Source organism: Culex pipiens, chromosome 2, assembly GCF_016801865.2.
Source record: "Culex pipiens pallens isolate TS chromosome 2, TS_CPP_V2, whole genome shotgun sequence".
In the NCBI taxonomy this organism is placed as follows: domain Eukaryota; kingdom Metazoa; phylum Arthropoda; class Insecta; order Diptera; family Culicidae; genus Culex; species Culex pipiens.
The window spans coordinates 15,266,680-15,294,193 of record NC_068938.1 but is presented as its reverse complement, the minus strand read 5'-3'; the positions used below and the strand labels follow the sequence as shown (position 1 = coordinate 15,294,193).

Below are 27,514 nucleotides of genomic sequence, written 5' to 3'. Positions count from 1 at the left end.
TTTGAATTTTCATATAATTTTTGTATGGACAGCTGCCAAATTTGTATGGAAAATTTTATGGACAAACTAAAGATGCAAAATTGCTTCTTTGGGCATACCAAAGGCACCAAAAAAGTTATTTTTTTTAAGCAATCCCCAATTATCTATTCTAATTTTTTTTTATATATATATTTCTTTTATTCAGGAGGTTTTTTTTAGCAACTTTGTTCTTCGAAAAACTTCAATTCTCTTACCTTGACGAAACTGAAGCGTTTACTGGCATCAAATGTCGAGTTGTGTTATAATAAGGACTATTCAGATAAAATAGTTACACTCTAAAAAACTACTCGTTTCTTTATTTATTTATTTTACTAAAACTTGAAATCTCAAAATTCCGATTTTTTATTTAAGTATTTTATTTTTTTTATTATATTTTTTATTGAGCCATAATGCATGATGGTTCAAAATCTGGTTCCAGAGATATTAATTTTTGAAAAATGTCGAGAAGATGGTCAAATAAATGATAATCAGGTTTAAAATTTTGAAATTATTTTAGGCCGTTGCAAGTATTTTTCAAAGTTTATGGAAAAAAAATCAAAAAACTTCCGAATTTTTATGAAAATAAATGTCTAACCATCTGGAAACAATCCGGAATGCATTTTTTCATAGATAATCACATTTAGCTTGTTTGGGCTCGCTTAAAAATATTTTGAGTTTTTATAAAATTCTGATGTATAGCACCACAAAAATTAAGAAAAAAATGTCAAGCTTTGAAATTTTGGAAACTAATGATTGCAAATCAACTATTGAATACTTTTTTTGGGTTGACCAACGGTCACCCTAGCGATAAGGTCGTGATTCCTTCTTCTTCGGGAACCCGGTAACACGGACTAGGAATTTACGCACTTTTTCCGAAACCTAGCGCACCGTTGTCGACTGGGGTGTTTACGGCCAGTACATAGTTTCCTTCAACACCGTCCGGACGTGAAGAAAAGCGGACCTTTTCTTCCAACGGGGAAGAAAAATTTCTTGGTGCAATAAAAAATGGATAAATTTTAAGTTAATTCCAAACTGAAAAGGAAGAACTTTTGTGCAATAGTGGTAATGCCTTGGTAGGCACGTGGAAAACGTTAAATTAAAGCGCACAACTTCAAGTGAAAATGGGTCACGTCAAGAAGAAAAATTACACAACGGTTCAACGCACAAATGGCCGCTGGTCATTTCCGGGGGTGTGGAATGATCCGGCGATTCGGATACGCACAAATCTGTTCTTGCTGCTGTTTGGGATTATTTCCGTGTCCGTTTTAAGCTACAGCGAAGCAGGCTACGCCTGTCTCAGCAATCCGTGCGTCTACGGAGTCTGCATAGACGACCTAAATAGGTGAGCATCCCTCTCCGTAGTAGGCGCCGCCATCATGGATTTTCCGACGCCTACTTTGCGCGGTTAAGGAGCAGTAAATGCGCTCCCATTAAAATCTCATCAATCTAATGGAGTGTTCGCTTTGAAAGTCCAATTATTTCAACGTAATCACCATCCTACACAGATCAATCGACGTTAAGTAATACGAATGTTCCGTGCTCTACTTCCAAACCCAAAAAAAAAATTACTGTATAATCGATATTGATGGTTCGCTCATAAAGCATATACTTCTAACGTAATTTACATCAAACGGAGTTTCTCTGACAGCATGTGTAACGTCTTGTTTTGCGTGCTGCATACCTTGCAGGCGGCGCAACTTCATCATCATACCGTAACGCAAAAGTGCCGATGAGGGGAACAACTTTCCTTGAGCTATGTCCTCTAATCCGGGGTTCATGGAACTATCAGTTCAAGCACCCCTCCCCTCTCAATGTTTAATGATGAACTACCACCCCCCGAAAAAAAAGAAAAGAAAAGCTAATACAAACAGCGTGAAAACAACACGAAAACATTTTGCACCTGTGTTGGTTGGTGCACGAAATTATTCAGTCACGATAGCGTGTCAGCGAAGAATTCCGCCACTTATCACAAAACTTTGTCTTTTCCCTTCCGTATATTTTGTTTCCCCAGCACATACTCCTGCTACTGTATCGATGGTTACACCGGAATACACTGCCAAACCAACTGGGACGAGTGCTGGTCGAACCCGTGCCGGAACGGGGGCACCTGCGTGGACGGGATTGCGGCCTACAACTGCACCTGCCCGGACGGGTTTATCGGTAAGATTACTTGAGCTTCACACCAATTATGGTTGAAATTAAGAGGAAATTTTGTGAATTTTGAGTAACTTTCCTTTTTTACATGGTGAACTATTTAAATTTTTATAAAAAACGAAACGAAGTTGACTTTATAGCTGTCAGCCACCATTGCTAGTACCAACCACTAGTGTCTTCCTTTTTATCTACAAGGACTTCGCCGCCCTGGGCTCCTAAGTGTATGAAAGTATGGCACGGAGCGGCGGCGCCGAATACCCATATTTACACAAAGAATTTTAGAGCGAGATAGAGATTTTTATAAACTCCCTTGAAATTTAGTAATTTTAATATTCTCATGATAAAGTTTCATATTTTACTTTAAATTATGTTTTAAAACTATTTTATTTTGAATATGTGTTAAACAAGAAGTGTCGTGTCGGAATTTTTTGGTCAAACTTTTAATTTATTCTTTTAATTAAAATTGAAAAACTATACACATTTTTAAAGATTTTTTTTATCAACGCTTTATTTACATTTATCTTCTGAGTTTCATGCATTCAATGCTTATTAATGCATTTTTATTCAAATAAAGACTTTTCAATCTTTTTACACATTTTGAATTTTGGGCCCGCATATTGAAGAAACAAAATACGTAAAATGTTAGGCAAAAATATTTGGATAATCAATAAAATCAATAATATTTATTGATATTTTTAATTTTTTGGTTAAAACCTAACCACAGAGCAACTACTCTGTGAAAATACTGTAATGTTGTAGGTATAAAGCATTTTGTTAAACATTTTGGAAATTTCGAAAACAGGCTCAAAATTTTAAATTTAGATTAAATCTATGAACATTTTTTTTTTTGAAAAATAGAACTTTACTTTTCAAATGATGTATTTTATGTGACATTTTCAATGTTCAGAAACATTAAATTTTTGACTTAAACTTTATTGAATGATAAAAGTGTTTTGGAATGCATTTCACAACAGCCCAGTTGTTTTGCAATAATTAGTTTTTAAAAATCAAAATTTTGATGAAAATTTTATTTTTTGCGGAAAAAAAAAACTTGTTGCGGTACTGTAGGGGAGAGTGAGGACACTTGATCCCAAGGCTGTATCTCGTCAGCATGAGGGTAAAAAAATTAGCTTTGTTCTAGAAAGTTGTGCGAAATTGACTCAAACTTATTGAAGAAAACAAAGAAAAAAAAATAAAAATGTTTGGATTGAGTTACACACATTTTTCTAAACAGTACTGCAAAAAACCTTCAAGAGATCTTTTTTCTTTGTTATGATATATATAGAAAACACTCAAAATTTATTCAAAAAAATATTGTTTATACATGAATTGTTTAATAAACTTATCAACTACAAATCCCTTGCGCATTTGACGATAAATTTATCGTCTTACTATTTTTACAACCAATTGTTTTAACAAGTGCGTTTAGGGAGACTTGATCCCTGCATTTTTACAGTCACTGGATTCAGCCTCAAGCTTAATTAATTGGTTTGGTTTTTCGTACATGGTTTCCTTTAGTATAGTTGTACAAGACTTAAAGCAGTTTGAACCATTTTTCAAATGTTTTGTAAACAAAAATTACCAGCTTTTGTAAACATGCTCAATTTTGGTCTAAAAAAGAATATTTTAAGTTTTTAAATATTTTACATACTAAACTTGTTATATTTTGAACACAAACAAACAGGTTTTATGAGAAATTGCTGTAACTTATAGTAAATCACAAGTTTGGATGAATAAGAAACAGTTTGCTTAACATTTCTTCAAAATGTTGAAAGGGGGATCAAGTTACCCCTAACATTTTGAAAATTCCGATTTAAAAATACTTTTTTAAAACGCTTGGCATGATTCGAAGAGTTTATCTGATTAAATACCCTTATCAGCCATACACAGTTGAATGTTTAAGCTTTCAATGAATGCAAAAAGTTCATAGTTTTGTGAGAAATTGACAGAGTTATGTGCGATACAAAAAAAGGGGATCAAGTCTCCCCACTCTCCCCTACATTGGAATACCACAAAAATTCAAAATATTTTTAATATAGCCCGAACATGCTAAAATATTTCGTCATATATTAAGTCAACCTACTTTTCTTTACAAAAAATAACAGAAATGGGTGGTAGACTTTTCTAAACTAATATCAAAAAGTAAAATTTTTCAATATTTTTTTTTTTGTTTTGAACTCACCGTTCACTTAAGACATGGATGTTTGACATAACATTCAATTAAAAAAGCGTTTCCGGAATTGCAAAAAAAAAGTTAAAAGCACCTCGTTGCAAAAAGAAGATTTTTTCAGCACTCGTCGTATTTGTCCCACTCGGTTAACCCTCCTTGGATAAATGTACGACTAGTGCTGAAAAAATCTTCTTTATGCCACTTGTTGCAATTATTTTTATTTTAATGCAGAAAAATGCATTTGGAATTGTTTTCAGTTGATCAGACTTCTATTTTCATTAAAATAAAAATAAAGATAAAAAAAAATTTGCCCTTGATTTTCGGGCCTATTTTAAAGGGGCATAGATTTTGAAAATATTTGCATTGTCCTTGAAAAAAGACTTTTGGGACCACAGATCGATACAAAATGTAAACATTTAGTTCATAAATTCTTGTCTACTTTGCAAAATTTTGCAACAAACTGTAATGATGTTTGTAGCATTTTGTGATCATTTTTTTTTCTTTCAAAATTTCGAAAATCTGACTTTAAATTTAAAATTTAGAATAAATTTCTTAATCAATTTTGAATAAATTTCTTATTCAGACAAAGTGAAATTCCCAAAACTACTTATTGCATATTTTTTTTTTGTACACGTAAAAAGGCAACTTTTTAGTCAAGGAATAGTATGGACAAAAAAAATCACGAGAATTTTAATATAATCATGTTTTTTCAAGTTTCAAAAATGTACCCAAATTTAATCCTAAAGCTTCATAAAAAAATAATAATTTTGTTTTTTTTTTTCAATTTTCAATTCTGTCCACTTCTAGAATATTTTTTTCTCTAAGAGCTTAGTCATTTTTAGCCCATTTCTTGCTAATTACTGGCTGATTTTAGCGTGACGTACTTTTTGGATGAAGCCTTATGACAGTGTTGCCAAATAATCAAATATAATGATTTATCGGAAAGATAATTAAAAATTTCATTCTAATAATGCAGTGAAAGGTTGAAGCTGTTTCAAATATTTGATAGCAACAAGCTCAAAAAAGAATCACCTAAGTGTTCACAACACCATACAGTGTTGCCAGATCTTCAATCTCTAATTTTAAGCTTGCTTATATTTAACGCCAGCTCTATTTTTTTTAATATTCTTTTTAAATTGAAATTTGAATATTTCGGAGAGCAAAGTTTTATAAAAAAAAAAAAACTATAATTCAACCTTCCAGGTCTCAACTGCGAGGAAAACTTCAACGAATGTCTCTCGAACCCGTGCCAAAACGGCGGCAGCTGCCACGACCAGGACAACGCGTTCGTGTGTGCCTGCGCTCCGGGCTTCATCGGCGAGTTCTGCGAGGTGGACATCGCCGTGTGCGATACCGGGGATCGCTGCCACAACGGTGGCCAATGTCTGGAGGGACCGGGGCTGGAATTCAGCTGCCAATGCGCGGAGGGTTACGAGGGCCGGTTCTGCGACCAGGAAACGAACGAGTGCGAATCTTCGCCGTGCCAGAACGGGGGCATTTGCATCGACAAGTTTGCGAGTTACATTTGCGCGTGTACGATGGGATTCACCGGGACGAACTGCGAGGAGGAGATCATGCTGTGCGAGAATTCACCGTGTGCCAACCAGGCGTTGTGCTTGATCGAGGAGAGTGAGCCTACGTGTTACTGTGTTCCGGATTTTCACGGGGAACGCTGCGAGTATCAGTATGATGAGTGTCAGCTTGGGCCGTATCCGAGATGTGTCAACGGAGGAACTTGCGTCGACGGGGTTGATGAGTACTTTTGTACCTGTGCTCCGAACTTTACTGGAAGTAACTGCGAGTGTTTGGTATTGGAGGACTCGTCGCTGGATTGTAACTATACCGCTCCGGAGATGACCACGCTAGAGTACGTTTCTACGACGGGATTCTTCGAAGAGCGGTTCAGCACTCGCTATAGTAGTTTGGGAGTTGGTGAAGAAGAGGACGGTACGACATCAGCATCAATGTATCCCGAGGTATCAATGACCACGTATCAACCCCCACTAGCGAATGCCTCGATTACGTACACAACCGTTGGGCAGGGAACTTCCGAGTTTGAGGGTGAAACTACCAAGTATCAGGCTGAGGTAACGACTGGTCCGTACTCGACCCAACCATCTGTTGTTTTCCCGGGCGATGGAACAACAACCTCAAGAGATTTGACATCAAGTTCAGATCAAGGAACGACAATTGAATCTGAAGTACGTACAGAAGCTGGAGTCACTGCTGGAGTTACTGGAGATCGAACAACCCAACCGGGTGAGGTTACGACCTTGGGATCCGATGATCAGGCAACTAGCGTGAAGCCAGATGAAGTAACATTGGTTACCTCCGAGCCCGGTGAAGCTCCAATGACAGTGAAGGAAGATTCCACGACTGCATCTAGTGGAGGAGTAACTGAACCGGCTGAAGTGGGATCGCAAACTACTGGATCCGGACTTACCATTCCTTCGCGAGACCTCAGTTCCTCAACACCAGAGTCGGTAACGGCTCCCGAACCAGACCGATCTACCGAAGTCCCCGCCATAGACGCTACCCTGACTCCGTTCTTCACGGAAACACCCGGCAACGCTTCCTCACAACCGATTCCCACCGAAGATCTGATCCCCAAATACGGAACCTCGCCAACTCCAAGCTACGAAACAACCTTCCCGTCAGCTATCGATCCGCTGTCTTCCACGTCTACCACCACAACCACCACAACCTCCACGACGACCCGCTCACCGGACGTGATCATCACCGAGTGCGACGACACGGTGTGCTCCAACGGCGGAACCTGCTCGATGACCCCGAACGGCGTCAAGTGTCACTGCGATTTCCGCTACATCGGAACGTACTGCGACGTCCCGGTGAGCATCCAGAACGCGGCGTTTTCGAGGGACTCGTTCCTGCGACACGTCATCTACAAGAAGAACGAGAGCGGCTCGATCAATGTGACGATCGGACAGGTGCTGGCGATGAGCGTGCGGTTCAAGGCGAAGATGACCTCGCGGGAGGGACTGATCTTGCTGGCGGCGGCCGAAGGGAACGAGGGGAGTCACTACGTGGCGCTGTTCCTGCACAAGGGTCTGCTGCAGTTCCAGTTCTCGTGCGGGCTGCAGACGATGCTGCTGAGCGAGATCGAGGGACCGGTCAACAACGGTTACGAGCTGAACATCAAAGTGGAGTTGAACTTCAACGATCGCTACAGCCACTGCAACGCATCGCTGCACGTGAACGAAACGCTGGCAATGAGCGGCGAGCAACCGACCTGGTTGAGAAGTGTAGATCCGTTTGCCGATTATGGCAGCACGATTCCGATCAAGCAGAGTTGGTTGCACCTGGGAGGACGACCGATTAAGACGATGTACACGCTGAGTCACAACATCTCGCGGTATCAGGGATTTACCGGGTGCATTTACGAGCTGGAGGTCAACCGGAAGCCGGTGGCGATCTTCGAGTAAGGTTAAGGTTGGATTCAATGGGGGTTTGATGTACTGACGATCTTATTCTTCCAGCAACGCCGAGGACGCCTACCGGATCTACGAGTGTACGTCGCTTGCGTGCCTCTCCAGTCCGTGTCGTAACGGCGCAGTCTGCGTAGAAGAGGACGGATTCAGCTTGGAGAAGCGCTACAAACCGAACGGTCAGTCCAACTGGAGCTGCAAGTGTGCGTTTGGATACATGGGCAAGACCTGCGAGCGATCGATCTGTGACAACAATCCGTGCAGGTTTGGTGGGACGTGCGTAACCTTCCCCGAGAGTGGATACCTGTGCCTGTGTCCGTACGGAAAGCACGGTCACTTCTGCGAACATGATCTTGACATTCTACAGCCGTCGTTCTTCGGTAGTATCAAGGGACTGTCCTCGTACGTAGCGTACCCGATATCGTTCCCACTGGAAGATCGGTTCGAGTTTAGCTTCAAGATCATCCCGACGACCACGTCGCAGATTTCTCTGCTGGCGTTTATGGGCCAGATGGACGATCATACCGAGCGGGGTGATCACTTCTCCGTCAGCTTCATTCAAGGTGAGTTTGGAATACCTCGGAATACCTCAATAAGCTTATAAAATATTTTGTTTTGTAGGATTCATCTTGGTAACGTGGAATCTCGGAAGTGGTCCTCGAAGGATCTTCACGCAGCAACCGGTCCAAGTGCAAGCAGCACGTCCCACCACGATCAACGTAGGACGGAATGGCCGCATGGCCTGGCTGTCGATCGACGGAAAGGTCAACATATCCGGGAATTCGCCAGGAAGCAGCAGCAAGCTGAACGTCGCCCCATATCTGTACATCGGAGGTCACGAGCATACTAACTTCTCCAATCTACCCCACGATCTACCGCTGCATTCCGGCTTCCAGGGATGTCTGTTCGACATTCACATAATCGCCGGTCCGGTACATATCCCACTGCAGCACATCGGAGGAATGCGTGGACGCAGCGTAGGTCAGTGCGGAACCAAGGAGTGTCATCGGCACGCTTGCCAGAACAACGGAGCGTGTCTCCAGCACGGATCAACGTTCACCTGCATCTGCCAGGAGGACTGGAATGGTTTGCTGTGCTCGCAGAAGAACAACCCGTGTGACGAAAGCAACAAGTGTTCAGCGGAAGCGCAGTGTTTCCCACTGATATCCGGGTACGAATGCGACTGTCCGTTCGGGAAGATCGGCAAGCGCTGTGAATCGAATCTAAAGTACCTGAGTGACGTATCGTTCTCCGGTCGACGGAGCTACCTTGCGCTCAAGTGGCCAGCAATGAGCAGTGATTACAACTATCTTGAAAACGAGGTTCGCTACGAGAAGATCATTCAACCTTCAAGCTTGATGTCGCAGAATCAGTCGATCCTGCTCAAGTCGATCAACGAGCTGGACAAGCTCAACGACGTGCTTAAAATCAGTACCAACGAATCCGCTACAAACCTACTGTACGCACACACGATGACCGCTCGATCCGGGAACTACCGTCAACTGAAGATCCGCTATCTAGCGATCGAGCTACAGGTGCGACCCCTCTCCGAGAAGGGACTGCTCTTGTTCGTCCGCACGTTTGACTCAAACGAGCAAAAGCAAGGATTCATCAGCTTAAGCTTACAAGGAGGTGTCATCGAGTACCGCGTATCCTCCGCTCAGTCCCAAACCTCCGTCGTCCGTAGCAACCACGTGCTCGCGATCGGCGAGTGGCACAACATCAAGATCGTCAAGTTTGGCAAACGACTAACCCTGTGGGTCGAAGGCAAAAGCAGCTCCATCATGGGCTCTGTCCGCGAAGAGTTCATCAACCCCAACACCAAGGTTTACTTCGGCGGACTTCCAGATCTATCCCAAGTCCCGTACGACGCAATGTCCGGGTTCCCAATCCCGTTCCGGGGTTGTATCCGAAGCGTCAACCTCAACGGAACTCGCATCACGCTGAACGATACCAACATTTTGGAAGCGCGTAACATCAACGACTGTGACGGCACGCCGTGTGGTGGTGACCTGTGTGCCAAAGGTGGACTGTGCTGGTTGGACGAGTACTCCCAGCCGCACTGCAAGTGTCCGGAATACTCGAAAGGGGTGAACTGTGAAATCCAAGAATCGTGTGAAATCATAAAGTGTCGCAACAACGGGCAGTGCTTAAAGAGTGGACGGTGCAGTTGTGGGATCGGTTGGACGGGGTATTACTGTGAAATCACTACGACCAAGTTTTCCGCACTCGGGTTCAACGATCGAAGCTACATCCTAATTCCGTCGCAGAAGATCAAGATGAAGGATAAGCGGCAGGGTGAATCGGGTAGTTTTAGTGCGCGGTTGGAGCTGCAGATATCGTTCAACATTTCCACGCTGGACGATGGAGTGATCTTCTGGACGACGGATAAAAACAGTCGGTATTTTGGGTTGGGTGTTCAAAATGGGTTCGTGACCGTGGCAAGTAATATGGTGGAAGAGGAAACGAATCTAACGGCTGTGGCAAATCCCTGGAAAGCTTATGTAGCGGATGGGGACTGGCATAACATCCGGTTGGAAACGGATAACGGGCTGGTGCACGTACTGGTGGATGAATATCCGCTGTTTTCCGAGTTGAGATTAGCGGCGGAAGTTAAGAACATTGAGCTGACCACGCGATACTCTTCGGATGAGGCGACGTATTTGGGTGAGTACTACTATTTCGTATCCAAGTATGCTGGAGCTATTAGTCCTTGCTTCAAATTTCTAAGCATTTTAAAGTTTAAAGATTGGTAGAAATTAACAACTATCGCTTAATTCGGAACGGTCAGTTTTCGATTTTTCCTAGGTATTAAAACTTGACTTATTCTCTACAAAATTAGCCGATTTCGAGATATTTTTAATTTTGATTTTGGTATTTTGCATCAATAGTTCGTCCATACAAATTTCCCTACAATTTTGGCAGCTGTCAGGGTGGAATCGAAAATTGGTTTCTTCAGCAACACATTTTTTGGGTCCCTTTTAGGGTCCCAAACAACCTCTCAAAATTTGGGAGCGATTGGTTAAGCCCACGATTGGCGCAAAGCGAATAAAATTTGTATGGAAATTACTATGGGGAAACTTGCATTTTCACATTTTTGAAATTACAAAATTCATGTTTTATTATTTTATGAAACTAACACCGTAGAAGTATAGCCCTCAATGTCCTTAACAACTCTCTCGAAGACAGTATTGTGCTAACTTGCTTCTAACAAAAGTTACAGAGCGTTCAAGAGAGTCATTTTGGAATACTCGGTAAAAAGCATACTTTTTGCCAACACTGCCAAGTCTAGTGGAAACTTTCGTAAACTATAATATATTTGAGGAATTGGGGTGCATTTTAACTAAAAAATGTCTTCTGAACATATCTTAATATCGATTTTACGTAAGGCTCATCAAAATATAAGAACAATCGTATTTATTTTGTATTTCATGGTTCCTGTGGGTCTCGTGGCGCAGGGGTAGCGGCTTCGGCTGCCGATCCCGATGATGCTATGAGACGCGGGTTCGATTCCCGCCTTATCCACTGAGCTTCTATCGGATGGTGAAGTAAAAACGTCGGTCCCGGTTTCTCCTGTCTCGTCAGAGGCGCTGGAGCAGAAATCCCACGTTAGAGGAAGGCCATGCCCCGGGGGGCGTAGTGCCAATAGTTTCGTTTTTTTTTTCGTTTCGTTTCGGTTCCTCTGGCAATGTTGACAGAAAATATGAGTTTCACTGATTATTTCAATATACTACTTTTGAAAACTCTGTATCTTTTTTGTGACGCACTTTAGCACCAAACTGTCTTCGGGAGAGTTGTTCAGGACATCCAGGGCTATACTTCTACGGCGTTAGTTTCATAAAATAATTAAACATGATTTTTGTAAATTCAAAAATGTGAAAATTCAAGTTTCCCCATAGTAATTTCCATAAAAATTTCATTCGCTTTGCGCCAATCGTGGGCTTAACCAATCGCTCCCAAATTTTGGGAGGTTGTTTGGGACCCTAAAAGGGACCCAAACAATGTGTTGCTGATTGGATTTTTGTCATTTTAAATTTTTCCATATAACTAGATTCCACCCTACTGTCCATACAAGAATAGAATTATTTGAAGAACTGCACTTATCTTGGGAAAGGATTTTCTGATTGATATGATGTCTTCAGCAAAGTTGAAAGTTGTGAGAACGTAAAGTAAAACTCGGAAAAATATCTACAGTAAAAAAATACTCCTTTTTCCATTAACTTTTTTTACCAAAGATTAAATTATTTATATTTACAATACAGTTACAATTACAATATTTTTTAAATGTGTTTTAGGGAGCCAAAAAATAAAACTTTTGAGCCAAAGTGGAGTGTGATCATTTTTAGAGGATGCTTTTTTTATTGTATATATATTTATTGTTTAAAAAAATATATAATATGTCTAAGTTATATTTTTTTATTTTTCAAAGTCAAAACAATTTTGCATTAAAAAAGTACTTCAAGGGCTAAGCCGAAATTTAAAAAAATATATTTACAACTGCCTTTTATTTTTCAACGAATACCTAATTCTCGGCAACTAATTTTTATTGGTCTCGGCAATTTGAGTATTATTGTTAAAAAGGAAATCTCAAAGAAATTTATAAAAAAAAATCAAAAAATTTAAAAATCAAGCCGGACAGAGGTCTTGTGGTCAAATTTGTGTTTTATTAGAGTACATTTACATTTTTTTTTATTTCTAGATTTTTTCCCAAAAATTCTTAAATATGTATAAACAAATACAAAAAACTAGTTATTTTTTAAGATGAAACCTTTTTTGTACCTTTTCTATAACTAAAAAGGACATTATGCATCATCAGTTCGTCCATACAATTTGGCAGCGGTCCATACAAAAAGCCTATTGAAATATTTGAAAATCTGTTTATTGAGAACGGATTTCTGATCGATTTGATGTCATCGATAAAATTTTAGGTATTGCATAGGACTTCCCGGAAAAAAAACTTACATCTATATAAAACATTTTTTAAAGCTTTTTGAATTCAACATTTTACACACACAAAAATTAATTGTGTATAATAATCATTTTTGAAAATCCTCGCTTTTAAATATGCTTTAGACAAAAAATTCTATCTTCTGAGCTATGGTACAAGTTAGCAAAAAATCATTTGTCAGTGTTGCCAATTGCTTAAAAATCATAATTTTTTAAACTTTAGAAAAAGTTCAAATTTTTTGAAAAAAATTAGCCACTAAATTATTTTTTTTCCAAAAAGATCCAAATTTTCTTTATTAATTTGCTTTGAAGACATCGAAAGACATTTCAGCAACTAACATCCGATTTTCGATCTCTCGAATAAAATATTTTCATAATTTTCAAATCAGCCCTAACATTTGATATGATCGAGATATTGGGGGTTTAAAAATATGCATTTCTAACAGTAATTTGCAAAAGCTATGAGAAAAATTCAAACCAATCCGGAATCTTTATGGGACATTTTAAAGTATGTACTTCAAAAGACCTTTCAAATGCAACAAAGAGAAGAATAGAATTCAATCAAGTATTACTAAAATGGAGCAATTGTGCGATGTACTTTTTGACCTCAAACTTCAATGCCTGTTTTAGCGTTTCTCCGTAGAAGGCTCATCATTTTTATGTTTATAAAGTCTAGTTTTTAATTAGGCATGGTAAACAATAGGGTTATTCTTTACCTTTTCTTCTTTTAATGTAATAGATTTGAATGCCATTTAAAAATTGCATAGTCAACTTGCTGTAAAAAAATCTCTCACAATATCAAATTTCATTTCCATTCCCAGGTGGATTCCCCGAGGAGAACGTCTTCAACCGAACGCACGGCCGTTTCCGAAACGCCTTCAGCGGCTGCATCCAGAGCATATATCTGGCCAACAATCCGGAAGAGCTGGACTACACGGCGTACGAGGGGGCCAACATTAACGAGTGCGAAGTTTGAAACAATGTTTGACCACTTTAAACTGCACTGTTGATGCAATGCTAGTAATGGTCCCTGGTAAGGAATTCGAACTTATGCGGATCTAAAATACTGTAATTAGCTCAAGTAGCGTAGTGTAGAAAATCGACAAGAAAAACGGGCGAAAATTTCTCTAATTTATTTTCCCATTCTGAGGTATTTGGAAGTATTAAACATCATTTCGACAAAATCATCGTTTCGTTGCAAGGAAACCCATACTATGTACTAAATGTAATTATAAGTTAATGTAACAGTTAGTGACTATCGTTTTCAAGTTTACCGTGAGTAATAAATAAAACATAAAGAAAACCCTCTTATCTTACATTTTGATTAATTCATAAACTAGCCTCACTATCACTCACCTGAGCAGGTTAAAAGTCCAGCTTTCTTTACTTTCTTCAATCGCCAAAAACCCGTCCGGAATGTCTCTTTTCCCTGCGGGCCAATGCCACACCTTTGTGTAACGGACGCGCGCCAACCTCAAGGGACAATCTAACGGTGCTTCGTGTAAGTGATTTGGAATTTGGCCAATAAGCACACACTCAACGAAAGGTTTTTGTTTATCAATGAACCCGAAAAGCGTCAAACAAGTCGAACGATCATGCGCAACTGCTGCCCCGAGTCGCCGCGTATGCAATGTAAACAAAACAAGACGGTAAACAAACGTAGATTGGTGGAAATGTCAAATTAAGAAAGTGACGTTTGGATTTCAATGGGGGTGATTCAAAAATTTGATAGAAAAAAAGAACGCGGCTGGAAACACTGAATGATGGTTTGATGAATAAAATCGCTCGAGAGATGTTTTGGTTTGGAAATTGTTTGGTTTTCCCTTAAATATCTTAAATTTATTGTTTAATTCGCTTCGCTTCGCTAGGATACGGTGATTTTAGCGGATTGCAGACTGGATTTCACCATGTTAAGTGATGATTTTCTAAGCCCAAGTTGCCAAGGAATCGATATTTGGGAATAAAAATAGAACCAATTCCACCTGAACCAGATTCTCACCACAATGACAGCCGTCCATTGCCGGCCGCTCTCATCTCCACCGCGCACCAGGGATCTTAAATTTATTGTTTAATTGATTTAAAAGTAAAGAAAAAAACTTTCTGGTTTATTTTTGTGTGATCAAATAAGTCCGTTGCAAATATTATTGTCTTAATTAATGTCTTTATGTAATTTTGTATTCGATGTAATAATATTGAAATTCAGAATTGTCTTATAATCGCGCCACAGCAGCTCGACAATGTGTTTATCTTAAAATACTAAATTCAAAATTTTAATAATGAAATAAACGCGAAATAAAAAAAATAGAAGTTTTAAAAATCAAAGCATAAAAATCTTAAAAAGGAAAATATAATAAATTAAATAAACAAAAGAAAGTTGATACTTTAAGAAAATCTAAAACTTTGGTTTTAAGAGAAAAAAATATAGATCGTATTCGATTATCCGAAGTCCTCGTCAAAATTTTACTCCGGATAGATAATCAAATCACTTTTGTTTTCTCGAAATTGGGGTCTCTAAACAAAAATATTACTCCAAAGTTATCTGATTTTCTGTAATCTCTTAGATTCTTATGACGGAAAAAAAATGCAGCATTTAAGAATTTAAGATTTTTTTTCGATTTTTTTAAAACTTTAAGAATTTGTAGAAGTTTTAGATTTTATAAAATTCTAGAATTTTTAGAATTTTTTGAAATTTCAAAATTTTGAGAATCTTTTAGAATTTTTAGAACTTTGTTTTTTTTTAGAATTTTTAGAATTTTCAAAACTTTCAGAATTTTAAAATTTTTAGATTTTTTTTTAATTTTTCGAATTTTTTAGAATTTTTACAGTTTTTAGATTTTTTAGAATGTTTAGAATTTTTAGATTCTTTAGAACTTTTAGAATTGTTAGAATTTTTAGAATTATTAGAATTTTTAAAAAATTTAAATTTTTTAGGATTGTTAAAATTTTTAGAATTTTTCGAATTGTTAAAATTTTTAGAATTGTTAAAATTTTTAGAATTATGAAATTTTTTAAAACTTTTGGATTTTTTAAATTTTTTTAAAATTTTAGAATTTTTAGAATTTTTAAAATATTTAAAAAAAATTAGAATTTTTAGAACTTTTAGAATTTTTTAAATTTTTAAAATGTATAGAATTTTTAGAATTTTTAATTTTTTTTGAATTTTAATAATTTTTAATTTTTTTAGAATTTTTGAAATTTTTAGAATTTTTAGAATTTTTAGAATTTTTAGAATTTGTAGAATTTGTAGAATTTTAAGATTTAATAAAATTTTTAGAATTTTTAGAATTTTTCGATTTTTTTGAATTTTTAGGATTTTTAGAATATTTAGAATTTTTAAAATTTTTAATTTTTTTAGAATTTTAAGAATTTTTAGAATTTTTCTTGGAATTTTTAGAATTTTTAGAATTTGTAGAATTTTTAGAATTTTTAGAATTTTTCTTGAAATTTTTGGAAGTTTTTAGAATTTTTAGAATTTATACAATTTTTGGCAGAGCGTGGCCGAATGGTTACGCTGTCCGCTTTGTAAGCGGATGATTCTGGGTTCGATTCCCATCTGCTCCAACCTTCCATCGGATGAGGAAGTAAAATGTCGGTCCCGGCCTTGGTTGTTAGGCCGTTAATTCATTCCAGGTGTAGGAGTCGTCTCCATGCCATAAGTACAAACAACACACCAAACCAAGCCTACTCCGCTGGAATCGCTGGCGGCGGTTGGACTCGCAATCCAAAGGTCGGCAGTTCAAACACTGGGGTGGAAGGTTCCTTGGAGTAGAAAGAGGTTTGGGTGCTCTCCCCATTCAAGCCTTCGGACTCCTAGGTTCGAGCAGAAACTTGCAATAGAGACCACAAAAGACGTGGGGGTCGGTAATGTGGATGGTTTGATTTTTTTTTTGACAATTTTTAAAATTTTTAGAATTTTTAAAATTTATACAATTTTAAGAGTTAAAATTTTTTTATTTAGGTATTTTTGTGGTTGTGTATTAGAATATAATATTACCTTGATTTGCCAATGCCTCCCGAGCTGCGATGCTGTTGGGAGGACTTAAATGTTATAAAACCGTCACCACGCCCTCCTAGCTACGAAGCTACGGGAACATAGAGTAATCAAGAAAAAAAAATCCAAAAACTTACTATTCTGGTTTTTGTCTTATGATGCAGGGAGATTTTTTTCAGAAATTTTTAATGCATGATTCCTAAGAAAATAGTAATGTAAAACGTATTCAGATGAGTTTTAGGAGATATTATGTAAAGTTTTATCCTTTTTAGACTCAACCATCTCTACAATCCCGATACCTCCTGCGATATCACACACTCTCAGCAACGTATCGCTTGCACTCTGATTCATAATATTCTTAAGAGAGAGAGTGAGAGCACGAGCATTAGTGGCGAAAACATCAAAGAACGGTATACCGGCATTCTCAAAGCCACCACCAGCAGGAGAGAACGGTACCAATATCTACTCTTTCCCTCCCATTTCTTCCTTTTACCTACAGCAAGGGGTAGGGCGGCCCGTTTGATGCTTGCCGCCTGCTCATCTCTGCCGCAGTCTAGACTCAGTCAGTTCTCCCAAAATAGCCGCCGCGCCGAGGCGCATTCTTCCGCCGCAAACTTGCTGTTCTCCAGCATCCTCCTAGATTGGGAATTAGGGGGTTAGACAAAGAAGATTTTTCTTTTTTCTATAACAGTGCGTGGGAGGTGTTGGTAGTTGACCGCCCGGAATCATGTCCGGAACGATACTGGAAAATCTGAGCGGCCGGAAGCTGAGCATTCTCGTGTCCTGTTTGCTGTTTCTGCAGTTCCTGTGCTTCCTGCTGGGTGGTCTCGTCGGTGAGTATTGATGGCCATAAATTGGCGAATTTAATTGATTGGGAGAGAGATCAAAGAGTGGATTTTTGCTCGAACGGCGTCGACCAGACACAGACAGGCAGGACCATAAATTTGAACGGGAGAAAAATGGCGTCTCGGCGCTCGGGTTGCTGCGTCTTTGTTTACCTTATCGAATCCACCTGACGCGCGTGTCAGTGTGTGAGTGCGTGTTCAATACTAATGCAGGTTGTGTTCTGTTTTTTGCAGCACCGGTTCCGGCCAGCGTGCAGACGATTTTGGCGACGATCTGCAAGGACGTGCCCGGTTCGCACAATGACACCAACATTTGGCTGTACTCGCGGGGGGAGGACCACTGCCAGACGCTGGACCACATCGACATAGAGAATCACGACACGAAGATGGCCAACCAGATTGTGTTTGTGTTCCAGATGCCGTTGCCTCGAGAGGGTCGTCAGCTGGACTATTCCAGGTGGCAGCAGAATCTGATCGGTGTGCTGCAGGCGGACATTGCGTACGATGCGAACATTCTGCTCAAGCCGCATACGAAAATGTCTATCGATGCGAGGCTCGCGTATCGGAATAAGGGCGATCACGACCAGGACTGGAAGTATCTGGCCTCGTCGCTGGAGACTCGGGACTTGGACTGCTTCGCGGACAACGTAACCGACGAATATCTGTACAATTGTAACGCCATTCCGTTGTTCGAACTTGGATCGCTGCATCACGACTACTACCTGCTGAACGTGCGAATCCCGGTTGACAGCGACATGAAGATGAACCTGGATATTGGTCACATCCAGGACCTGCACCTCTCCGTAATCTACCAAAACGGTGGCTTCACCAAGGTCTGGGTCTCACTCAAAACGGTCTTCCTGCCCTTCATCATCATCATCATGGCCTGGTTCTGGCAACGAGTCCACCTGCTCCAGCGGAAACCTGCCCTCCTCGAGTGCATGCTCCTCGCCCTAGGTTGCGCCCTCACCTTTCTGAACCTCCCGCTCGAGTACTTCACCCTAGTCTTCGACATGCCCTTCATGCTACTTCTCAGCGACATCCGCCAGGGCATCTTCTACGCGTGTCTGCTCTCCTTTTGGCTTGTCTTTGCCGGTGAACACATGCTAATCCAGGAAACGGGCGAAAAATCAACCCTCAAATCGTACTGGAGACATCTGAGCGCGGTGGCCGTGGGCTGCGTCTCGCTGTTCCTGTTCGACATGTGCGAACGTGGCGTCCAGCTGCGCAATCCGTTCTACTCGATCTGGGTGTCCCGAATCGGATCAAACGTTGCAGTAAGTAGAACCACACTCTTGGTTCAAAAAACCCCCACCCTAACCGACCCCCCGTTATTCTTCCAGCTCGGCTTCATCATCCTCGCGGGAATCTCCGCCGGTCTGTATTTCCTCTTCCTGTGCTACATGGTCTGGAAGGTGTTCTGCAACATCAACATCAAGCGCACCTCGCTCCCGTCAATGTCCTCCGCCCGCCGTCTCCACTACGAAGGCATCATCTATCGCTTCCAGTTCCTAATGCTGGCCACCCTGCTCTGCGCCGCCCTAACCGTTATCGGATTCATCATCGGCCAGGTGTCCGAGGGCCGATGGAAGTGGGACGAGTCCATCGATCTGGAGTTCACCTCGGCGTTCTTCACCGGCGTCTACGGCATGTGGAACATCTACATCTTTGCGCTGATCGTGCTGTACGCACCGAGCCACAAAAAGTGGCCCGCCAACGAAACTACCGAGCACATCATCAGCGAGGAGATCGAGTTCAGCAACCTCCCATCGGACTCGAACCCCAGCGAAATTTCGTCCCTGACGCAGTTTGCCCGGAAGGCCGCCCTCGACTAGGCAGTATTTTATCACAACCTTCAACAATCCATAACTTATAGACTGTGCAAGTTTTGCGCATAATGCGTGTGTGTGCGTTAATTGAACTTAGTTTGTATCGATATCAAGTCAATTTTGCAAATAAGCATTGAATGAAGCAGAAGAAGAAGCATTTAGGCGTAGAGGAAGCAAAACAGTTCAGTATTATATCGGTGTCATTGTATAATTTTTAAAATAAATCCCGTTCAAGCGTTTGTAGATTGTTCGCTCGCGGTAATTAGTGACAAGACTCTCTCTTTGTTTTTTTAAATCGGAATCAATAAAGTAACACAATTAACTTATGAAACGATAATCGACTACTTTTACTTATTTTTTTCTGGTAATTAGTTTAATTCCTACTTCTTTAAAAGTTATTTCAAAAGTGTTGATGCTTTAGAAAAAACGTTACTTAATCAACATAGGTGGTTGGTGCCTTACTCACTCTTAACAAAGGGTGATATGATGGGTTTGGCCACAAATTTCATCTACTTTTTCAAAAAATCCGCAATAAAACTGTACACAAATATCACTAAAGAGGTCAAAACTCGAGACAGGGTTGCCAGTTCTTCAATGTTTTGGACTCATTGGAGAGGTCTTTAAATAATCAAACAAACAGTGGATCGATGATGGTATTTGGAGCCGATTTCCGGTCACTTATCTAACATCTGGATAAATACAAAAACACATTTTTATACATAACTTTTGAACTACTTATCGCAAAAACAAAAACACATTTTTATACATAACTTTTGAACTACTTATCGAAAGGTACGTATGCCTACATATGCCAAGGTATTTAAAAAACCTTTCTATCGAGTCCAAAACATTGAAAATCTGACAACCCTATCAAAGTTATGAGCACTTAAGTGTTATTTATACACATTTTAAGTGTTGTTTATACACTTTTCGAAAGAAATGAGTAATGATGCTTATTTTTTTAAATGCAATTCTGACTTAAGGGGTTACATACATGTATATCGGCAAAAAAGAAGAGGTTACTTTCAACTTTTACACTTCAACTTTTTTTTAATTTTTTTTCAGGGCATTAAAATATACATTTTCACCTACTAACAAAACAAATTTGAAGATATTTGGTTGCATCATTGCCGAGATATAGCAATTTCAAGTTAGCAGTTTAAAAAAAAACGGGTGCCACGATATCTCAACACTGTCTTGACCAAATCGGCTCAAAATTTTGGTGAAGACTCGTTAAACCAATTCCGTGTGCATGACGAAGCCCGATTTTCAAAAAGTTTATTTTAAAAAAAGATAAAAATATTTTATCAGCAATCTACCTTCCGACTCGAACCCCAGCGAAATCTCATCCCAGATGCCAGATAAAAATATTTTTGTATCTTACTTATAAAAACGTTACTTAATCCACTCTAGGGTGGTTGATGCCTTCCTCACATTTAAAGGGTGCTGTCCTAAAAGACACAAAAGGGCGGTGTTTTTCAGTGTTTTATCAATTTGACTCATTATTCATACCACTAGATTGGGTAGTAAGAGCTTCATATTGCAGGGCACTTAGGTGCTTACAACTTATGATTGGGTAGTCAGATCTCCAATCTAATTCGTGCCCGTTGAAAAGGTATTTTGATTACCTATCCAACGACAGGTCGCATGAGAGATCCGGACAACGTTTTCATCAAAATATCTGAGATCCGGCCCCCAAAAAGTGCATAAATAACACTTAAGTGCTTATAACTTTTGATAGGGTTGTCAGATCTTCAATGTCTTGGACGCATTGGACAGGTCTTTTGATGACCTATCCAACGACAGGTTGCATGAGAGATCCGGACAACGTTTTCATCAAAATATCTGAGATTCGGCCTCCAAAAAATGCATAAATAACACTTAAGTGCTTATAACTTTTGATAGGGTTGTCAGATCTTCAATGTCTTGGACGCGTTAGAAAGGTCTTTCAAATACCTTTCTAAAATCGTATAGCATGACGGGGTTTCTTACAAAAACCACCCTTTTTACAATCTACCGGACTTTAGTCAAAATCGTTTTTTTTAGCATAACTTTTGAAGTACTTAACTAAACTTCATAATTTTCAATAGGGACTTATGGGACCCCAAGACGGATCGAATGAGACCAAAACGGTCCAAATCGGTATAGCCAGTCTCAAGATAATCGAGTGCATATTTTTTGGTGCACAGACCCACATCCCTACACACACACACACAGACATTTGCTCAGAATTTGATTCTGAGTCGAAATGTATACGTGAAGGTGGGTCTAGGAGGTCAAATTAAGAAGTTCGTTTTTCGAGTGATTTTATAGCCTTTCCTCAGTAAAGTGAGGAAGGCAAAAACCGTTAGTTTTTGATTTTTGTATTTTTCTAAAAAGCCAATTTTAAAAATTGGGCTTCGTCATGCACACGGGATACATCTTGAGAGTTTTCACCTCAAATTTCAGCCAATTTGGTCCATCCCATCTCGAGATATCGTGGCACCCGTAAATCAACTCGGGGTTTAGAGAAAAACGCCAACAAAGTTTGACAGCCCGCTTTGCGCATGGCAAAATTTTGAGCTTAAATCGTCTCTTACTCAGTTTAATCATGAAATATCATCATAAAACTTTCAGGAGTGATTTATAAACTTCTTTTGAGTAGATTTAACAAATATTCCGTAATATAAAATTTTGTGATTTTCTACATGTGTGTAACCCCTTAAAGTATTCACTATGTTAATGTGAGGAAGGCACCAACCACCTAAAGGTGGATTAAGTAAGGTTTTTTAGTTTTTTCACAATTTTTGTTTTATAATTGTTTTATTTAATTACTTTTTTTTTTCATTTTTCAATTTGTTTTTTTTTGTCTCGATTTAAAAAAAATATGTTTTTAATTTGTTTTGATTTTTTTGCAATTTGCAATTCGCAATTTTCAGTGTAAGAACGGGCCTTGACCTATCTTGTGCACCAGGTTCCTGACGAACACGCACTGCCCTTACACCTACATCTCACCCTTGCTCTGAGTCAGTACGAGCAACACGCTAGAACACGCTTTGAGTGTTCGTGCCAGGCATGCACACCTTCTTTTCCGGTTACGCATTTTAACTCGTTCCGGGGGTAGTACATTGTGTTGGGTTTGTTGGGTATCTTCCTTCAGACAAATCTGAATGGCACGATTATTGCACAATCCGATTCAAAAATTATTCAGCAATTTTATTATACATTCTACATTTGCATAATAGTTTTACTATTGAAACCAAGGATGGAATACAGTCCAGACTCGATTATCCGAAGGTTTGTAGTTCGGATACATAATCCAATCACGTACATTTTTTTTTTCGTATTTTTTCTTTTCTTGTTTTTAACATTAATGTTGAGCTCGGTGACCCCATTTTAGTCAAATTTGAAGAGTTGATTGCCTATTAAAAAATAAAACGCATTTTTCAAATATTTTGTCACCGCCATATTTGCCGCCATCTCGGATTAAAAAAAAATCTAAATCACTTTAGCGTTGTTTGGGGAACATACTTAAGCTCAACAATCAAAAATAAGACAAAGAAGAAAATCGTGATTCGTTAATCCAAAGTTTTGATTATCCGAAGTGAAATTTTTCCGAGGCCTTCGGATAATCGAGTCTGGACTGTAATTGCAAAAAAAATCTTTTTCGCTCACGAACTTTCTTCACCCAGAGAGAGAGGAGGCAAAACTCGCAAAAGAAAATCGCTCCCGAACATTTTGAAAAAAATCAATCAGTCGAAGATTTTTTGTGAATCTCCATTTAAATTATTCCATTTCGTTTTGTTACATACATTGTTCATCTGCATAAATTACAGGTATTTTTTCGATGTGTGACGTTACACCAGCAAGTGTAGTAGTGACATCGGTGTCCCACCGAATAATCCACATGATGATCTTTTGAGTTTCATTTTACCAATGTTTTGTGCGCGAAAGAGAAGAGCTCCATTACGTTTCTTTTCATGAGCGTCACAAGATTTTCTTTTGATGAAGATTCTTTCATCACTGATTGAAACTGTTATTTTTTTAATGTTTTAAAAATGCAAAACTAGGGTTTTCCAAACACCTATGGGAACTTCAAGTACCTAGAATGCATATAATTTTAAAGGAAATCTAGCACTTTCCAAACTTAACCCAATCAAAATATCCCATCATTGATTGTCCAGTACCTCTCGATGAACTAAACTAACATGAACAACGTTTATTCAATGCCTTCGGTTTAGTCGCGGTATGATTACATACTCTTTTTTTATATTAATTTTTTATGTGATTAGAAACTCTTAAAAACAACTTAAAACATAGTTATGTAAAAATTATTTGAATGTATTGAAAGATTTGAAAAAATTATGCCTGTTAAAAAATTATTGAGCTCCCAAAAAAAATAAAGATATTTAAACATAGCAGGCATTTTTTTATAATTATTGTTTAAAAACTTACCAAATTTCAACCTTGCTAGCCTTGGTTTCCAGTGATTAAAATAAAGCTTTAATCTAAAGATTTAGGCGAGTAATTGTTTTTCTTTTCTTTTCCTTTCAAATATTAACATTACACCATTCGGAACATTTCTAGAAACTTATTATCTAAAATTACACTTCACTACTTATCTATTTAAAAAAATTCAAAACAGCAACACGAAAACCTCACAAATTTACCAAAGATTTTACCACACCTATTTCCACCGACTTTGAAACTTGCACTGACGTTTCACTCCCGAAAGGAACGACTGGAAACTGAAACGTCAACGGCGGTCAAATTTTCAATGAAATTCGAAATTTTAACTCAAAATCGTCTAAATCATGATCAAAATCGAACTCTGATTCACCACCGCAACCGAAGCGATCCCGTCTCTAACTTTTCCGAGGAAAATTCACTTTTCTCACCTTTTAAATCACTCGCGGAAAACGCGAAAACACGCGGTTCGAAACTCGCGACGACGCTCGTGCTGACGTTTTGAATGAAACTGAATCAGTGTTGCCAACAATTCAAATTTAACACGTTTGTTGAAGATTACTCTTTTTTTTTCACTGAAGTTAATTCTACTCAAAGTTGAGTGTGAGATGGACTTGTGAATTTGGTCAAGGATTGGATAACGAACCAGAACAAAAAGCACATATTTTTGAAGTTTTTAAATGTTTGTTTTTATTATCACCTACAATACAATTACTACTAATTTACAAAATGTTCCATTGTTGTTTGTATTACAAATGTATAAGTCTCTAGAACGGAAATCATGCAAAAATGAAAACTAAACGTTAACCGATACTTCCTCCACACATGTCCTGCCTTTGTTCTTCTAACCATTATTTACTGTATAATAATTATATATTTATATTTACGATACCGTTTAAGCACAAAAGCACAACTGAACAATCTTTTTTTTCTTACTTTTTTTATGCGCCCGGAATACTTGTCCCCTCTCTTGCATTACTGATTCTGATTTGTTTTTCCAACAAACGATTGCTCCGCGCCGTAATTGCACTTTGAAACCAACCAAAAAAAAAATCGGGGAAGAAGTTTGGGGGTCGAGGAGTGTCAAGAAGTCGCGTCACGATCTACCTAATAGAAAGATGTTGTTAAGTTAGATTTACTTTAATTCACTGGGCTTAACGGCTAAGGTTTAGAGCAGCTGCATCTTTTCTGTTTGCACAATCAACAGAGTATTTTTGTTTAAAGGTTTTTTTTTGTGTTGCTTGTCGCTTGGTATATATTAAATAAATTTTTTTTTGTGATTTGTTCTTTCCTTTTTTGCGGTTTTAATTGGTGGATCTCTCGATATCTTTTTTTCTTTCGTTCGTTTATTATTTTAAAGGTAATAATAGCTAATTATTGTCGCTCACGATTTTGTAAGTTCCGCGTACCATCTTATAACAAATAGACGACTTCGCTTAAGTACGATCTTGGAGTTTTGTGTGGGGGGTGGGATTGGGAGAGCATTTTTTTTTCTGGGGGAATTTGGTAAGACTGGTCACCGCCGCTTGATTCGCGCGGTTCTTTTTTCTGATATGTAGGGTGCAAGCGAAAATCCGAGCGGTCCAACTGGGAAAATTTTGATTCTAGGTTATTCGAATATCAAACTTAGGAGCAAGCGAAACGCGGTTGGCAAGAGATTCTTTAGTAATTTACGTAGCGACGTTGGAAAGGTGGCCGCTCGGCTTTCCCTAAGCGATCTACGCGAAACTAGTTAGAGTGTGTTAAAGTTATAGAACAGGAACGAAGAAATCTTGTAACAGTCTAGAGTGCGCGCGTGCGTGAGGTATAAAAGGTTTGTGTAATGCCCTCAACTAGTGGTCTTGCGAACTTAAACAGATATACATGCATTACGATGTACGACGCGACAACAAAGTTATAATAAGAAAAATCTCAACCTCTGAAGAATAAATAACTAACAACTATCGATCCTAGTCCGGATGTGAGCGCGAGACGAAGCACAACAGAAAAGCACGCGGTTCTTGGGATTACTTCCGCGTGATAAAGGGCAGCTGGGTCGCGCAGAAGCACGCCATCACGTACAGGATTCCGAAGAACAGGTTAAGCTTGGCGGTTTGCCGCGGAACGCCGTGCAGGGTCGCTTCGTTGCGGAACTGTTTTTCGATTTTGAACGCCTGCGGGAGCGTCACCATCGGGATGAGGAACGCGCCGGAGTATTTGACGCCCAGTACGACGAACATGACGTAGGGGGTGAAGAGCAGGAGCGCGTACAAGATGTACGAGGACGTCTTGCCGATGAGGATTGCGAGGGTGACGATTCCGACGCGCCGATCGGCGTCCGCGTCACGCGTGTTGTTGCTGTGCAGGATGGCCTCGGTGTTGAGAGCTAGGGGGACCGCGTAGTAGATGGTCATCCACTCGACGTGCCCAGTTTGGGCCATGTACGCGAACAGGACCGAAATCGGTCCAAAGATGATCAGGATCAGCACGTCTCCGAGAGCAATGTACTTCAGACCAATGCCACCGGTGTACAGGAAGCTGGACGACAATCCCCCAAAGTAAACCAACGCCAAGTGCTCCAGCTTGGCCGGCGAGAGGTAAACCAGGAAGATGAATCCAACACACCCGGCGCAATAAAGCGACGCCCCGAGCGTCACGACCTCATCCTTGGTCAGTATGTGGTCCACCAGCGTCCGGTCGTCCGACGACTTCCGGTTGTCGATCCCCTTCACAAAGTCAAAGTACGTGTTGACCACGTTGCCCGCGCAGTGAACCGTGACCACCGTGAAAACGGTAAACACAAACGTCAAGAAATTAAACTCCGCAAAGCCAACCGTCCTGTACGCGATCGCCGCTCCCAGCAGCGTCGGCACCAAACTCGCCGACAGTGACCACGGTCGCAGCGCCGACAGGTACGTCTTGATCTTCATCAACGGAGCTACAAAACGGAGAGGAAAGAAAGAGAAGCAGCGATAAAGCACCGATCGAGGCTTACAAAAGTAAACAAAGGTGCGCGCACCTGACCTACCTTCGACGCTCCTCGCACACTTGTCCTCCTCCGACGACTTGGCACAGTTGCCGTTGTTCAACACGCCCTCCGCCGCCGTGTCCATCTCACCCCCGACCGACCGACCGACCGTTTTATAAATAAAGAAATATATTCAGAGATAAATATGTAATCACTTTCGCTTTCACTTTGAACTCTGCGCGTCCGACGCAGGCTGTCGTCTCGGTAGGCCTTAACCAAATTTTGTCCCAAATTCCAGCCCTTCACCGCCGCCGCCGTCTCGTTTCCTCCCACGATAACCGAACGGGACGAAAACTGGTCCTACGAGTTGCAGCAACCACCAGCGACGAGAGTGATTCTTCGACAGTAACAAAAAAAAACCGCACAACTGGTTCCTCCAGGATATCTCACTCGCGAGCCCAGGATCACTTCCAGCCAAAGCCGGGACACTACGGGAATCGGCACTTTAAGCGAGCAAATGGGGTTTTAATCCGAAATTTACACGGTCGCTGCTGCACGGAGCTGATCAAATTTTGAGCCTGAGCTTGTCACGTCATCCAAAAGTGCGAGAACTGTCAACGGGGAAACAAAAATGTGTACCGGGGGAGTGCCCGGTGGTAAGGAGTTGCGATTTGTTGGAGCGAAGAAGGTGTGCTCGCATGGTGGAGATGAAGCGTTAGCA

The 27,514-nt window shown here is 39.9% G+C and overlaps 4 protein-coding genes across 5 annotated transcripts in view; 2 read left to right on the top strand and 2 right to left on the bottom strand.

Moving 5' to 3' along the window:
* Positions 1–27,514, bottom strand: part of LOC120420532 (MKRN2 opposite strand protein) — a 49,227-nt gene that overhangs the window by 3,046 nt on the left and 18,667 nt on the right. Inside the window, exon 1 of one of the 2 annotated variants that reach the window (XM_039583605.2) lies at positions 14,092–14,229. The exons of the other annotated variant lie outside the window; for it this stretch is intronic. The gene's annotated coding sequence lies outside the window, so the exon portion shown is untranslated. Of the gene's footprint in view, positions 1–14,091; positions 14,230–27,514 lie in introns of those variants that run through there. 2 annotated transcript variants of the gene reach the window in all.
* Positions 565–14,081, top strand: LOC120420535 (protein eyes shut). Its single transcript, XM_039583609.2, has 6 exons — positions 565–1,360; positions 2,030–2,178; positions 5,546–7,781; positions 7,840–8,351; positions 8,410–10,455; positions 13,557–14,081. Exons 1-6 carry the CDS (start codon positions 1,140–1,142, stop codon positions 13,709–13,711), a joined length of 5,319 nt encoding a protein of 1,772 aa, XP_039439543.1. The 5' UTR covers positions 565–1,139; the 3' UTR covers positions 13,712–14,081.
* LOC120420524 (protein wntless) lies at positions 17,145–19,737 on the top strand. The gene is made up of 3 exons (XM_039583593.2): positions 17,145–17,559; positions 17,806–18,848; positions 18,915–19,737. The coding sequence occupies exons 1-3, from the start codon at positions 17,454–17,456 to the stop codon at positions 19,404–19,406; spliced, it is 1,641 nt and encodes a 546-aa protein (XP_039439527.1). The 5' UTR covers positions 17,145–17,453; the 3' UTR covers positions 19,407–19,737.
* Positions 24,517–27,224, bottom strand: LOC120420528 (ubiA prenyltransferase domain-containing protein 1 homolog). Its single transcript, XM_039583599.2, has 2 exons — positions 26,854–27,224; positions 24,517–26,763 (listed from the first exon to the last, which is right to left on the bottom strand). The coding sequence occupies exons 1-2, from the start codon at positions 26,936–26,938 to the stop codon at positions 25,853–25,855; spliced, it is 996 nt and encodes a 331-aa protein (XP_039439533.1). The 5' UTR covers positions 26,939–27,224; the 3' UTR covers positions 24,517–25,852.

Coding starts and splice junctions, on each gene's coding strand:
- LOC120420535 (XM_039583609.2), top strand. CDS start 1,140: ATGGGTCACGTCAAGAAGAAAAATTACACAACGGTTCAACGCACAAAT. Junction 2,179..5,545: donor CTGCCCGGACGGGTTTATCG/GTAAGATTACTT, acceptor TCAACCTTCCAG/GTCTCAACTGCGAGGAAAAC. Junction 10,456..13,556: donor GGATGAGGCGACGTATTTGG/GTGAGTACTACT, acceptor TTCCATTCCCAG/GTGGATTCCCCGAGGAGAAC.
- LOC120420524 (XM_039583593.2), top strand. CDS start 17,454: ATGTCCGGAACGATACTGGAAAATCTGAGCGGCCGGAAGCTGAGCATT. Junction 17,560..17,805: donor CCTGCTGGGTGGTCTCGTCG/GTGAGTATTGAT, acceptor TGTTTTTTGCAG/CACCGGTTCCGGCCAGCGTG. Junction 18,849..18,914: donor GAATCGGATCAAACGTTGCA/GTAAGTAGAACC, acceptor TTATTCTTCCAG/CTCGGCTTCATCATCCTCGC.
- LOC120420528 (XM_039583599.2), bottom strand. CDS start 26,938: ATGGACACGGCGGCGGAGGGCGTGTTGAACAACGGCAACTGTGCCAAG. Junction 26,764..26,853: donor GTGTGCGAGGAGCGTCGAAG/GTAGGTCAGGTG, acceptor TCCGTTTTGTAG/CTCCGTTGATGAAGATCAAG.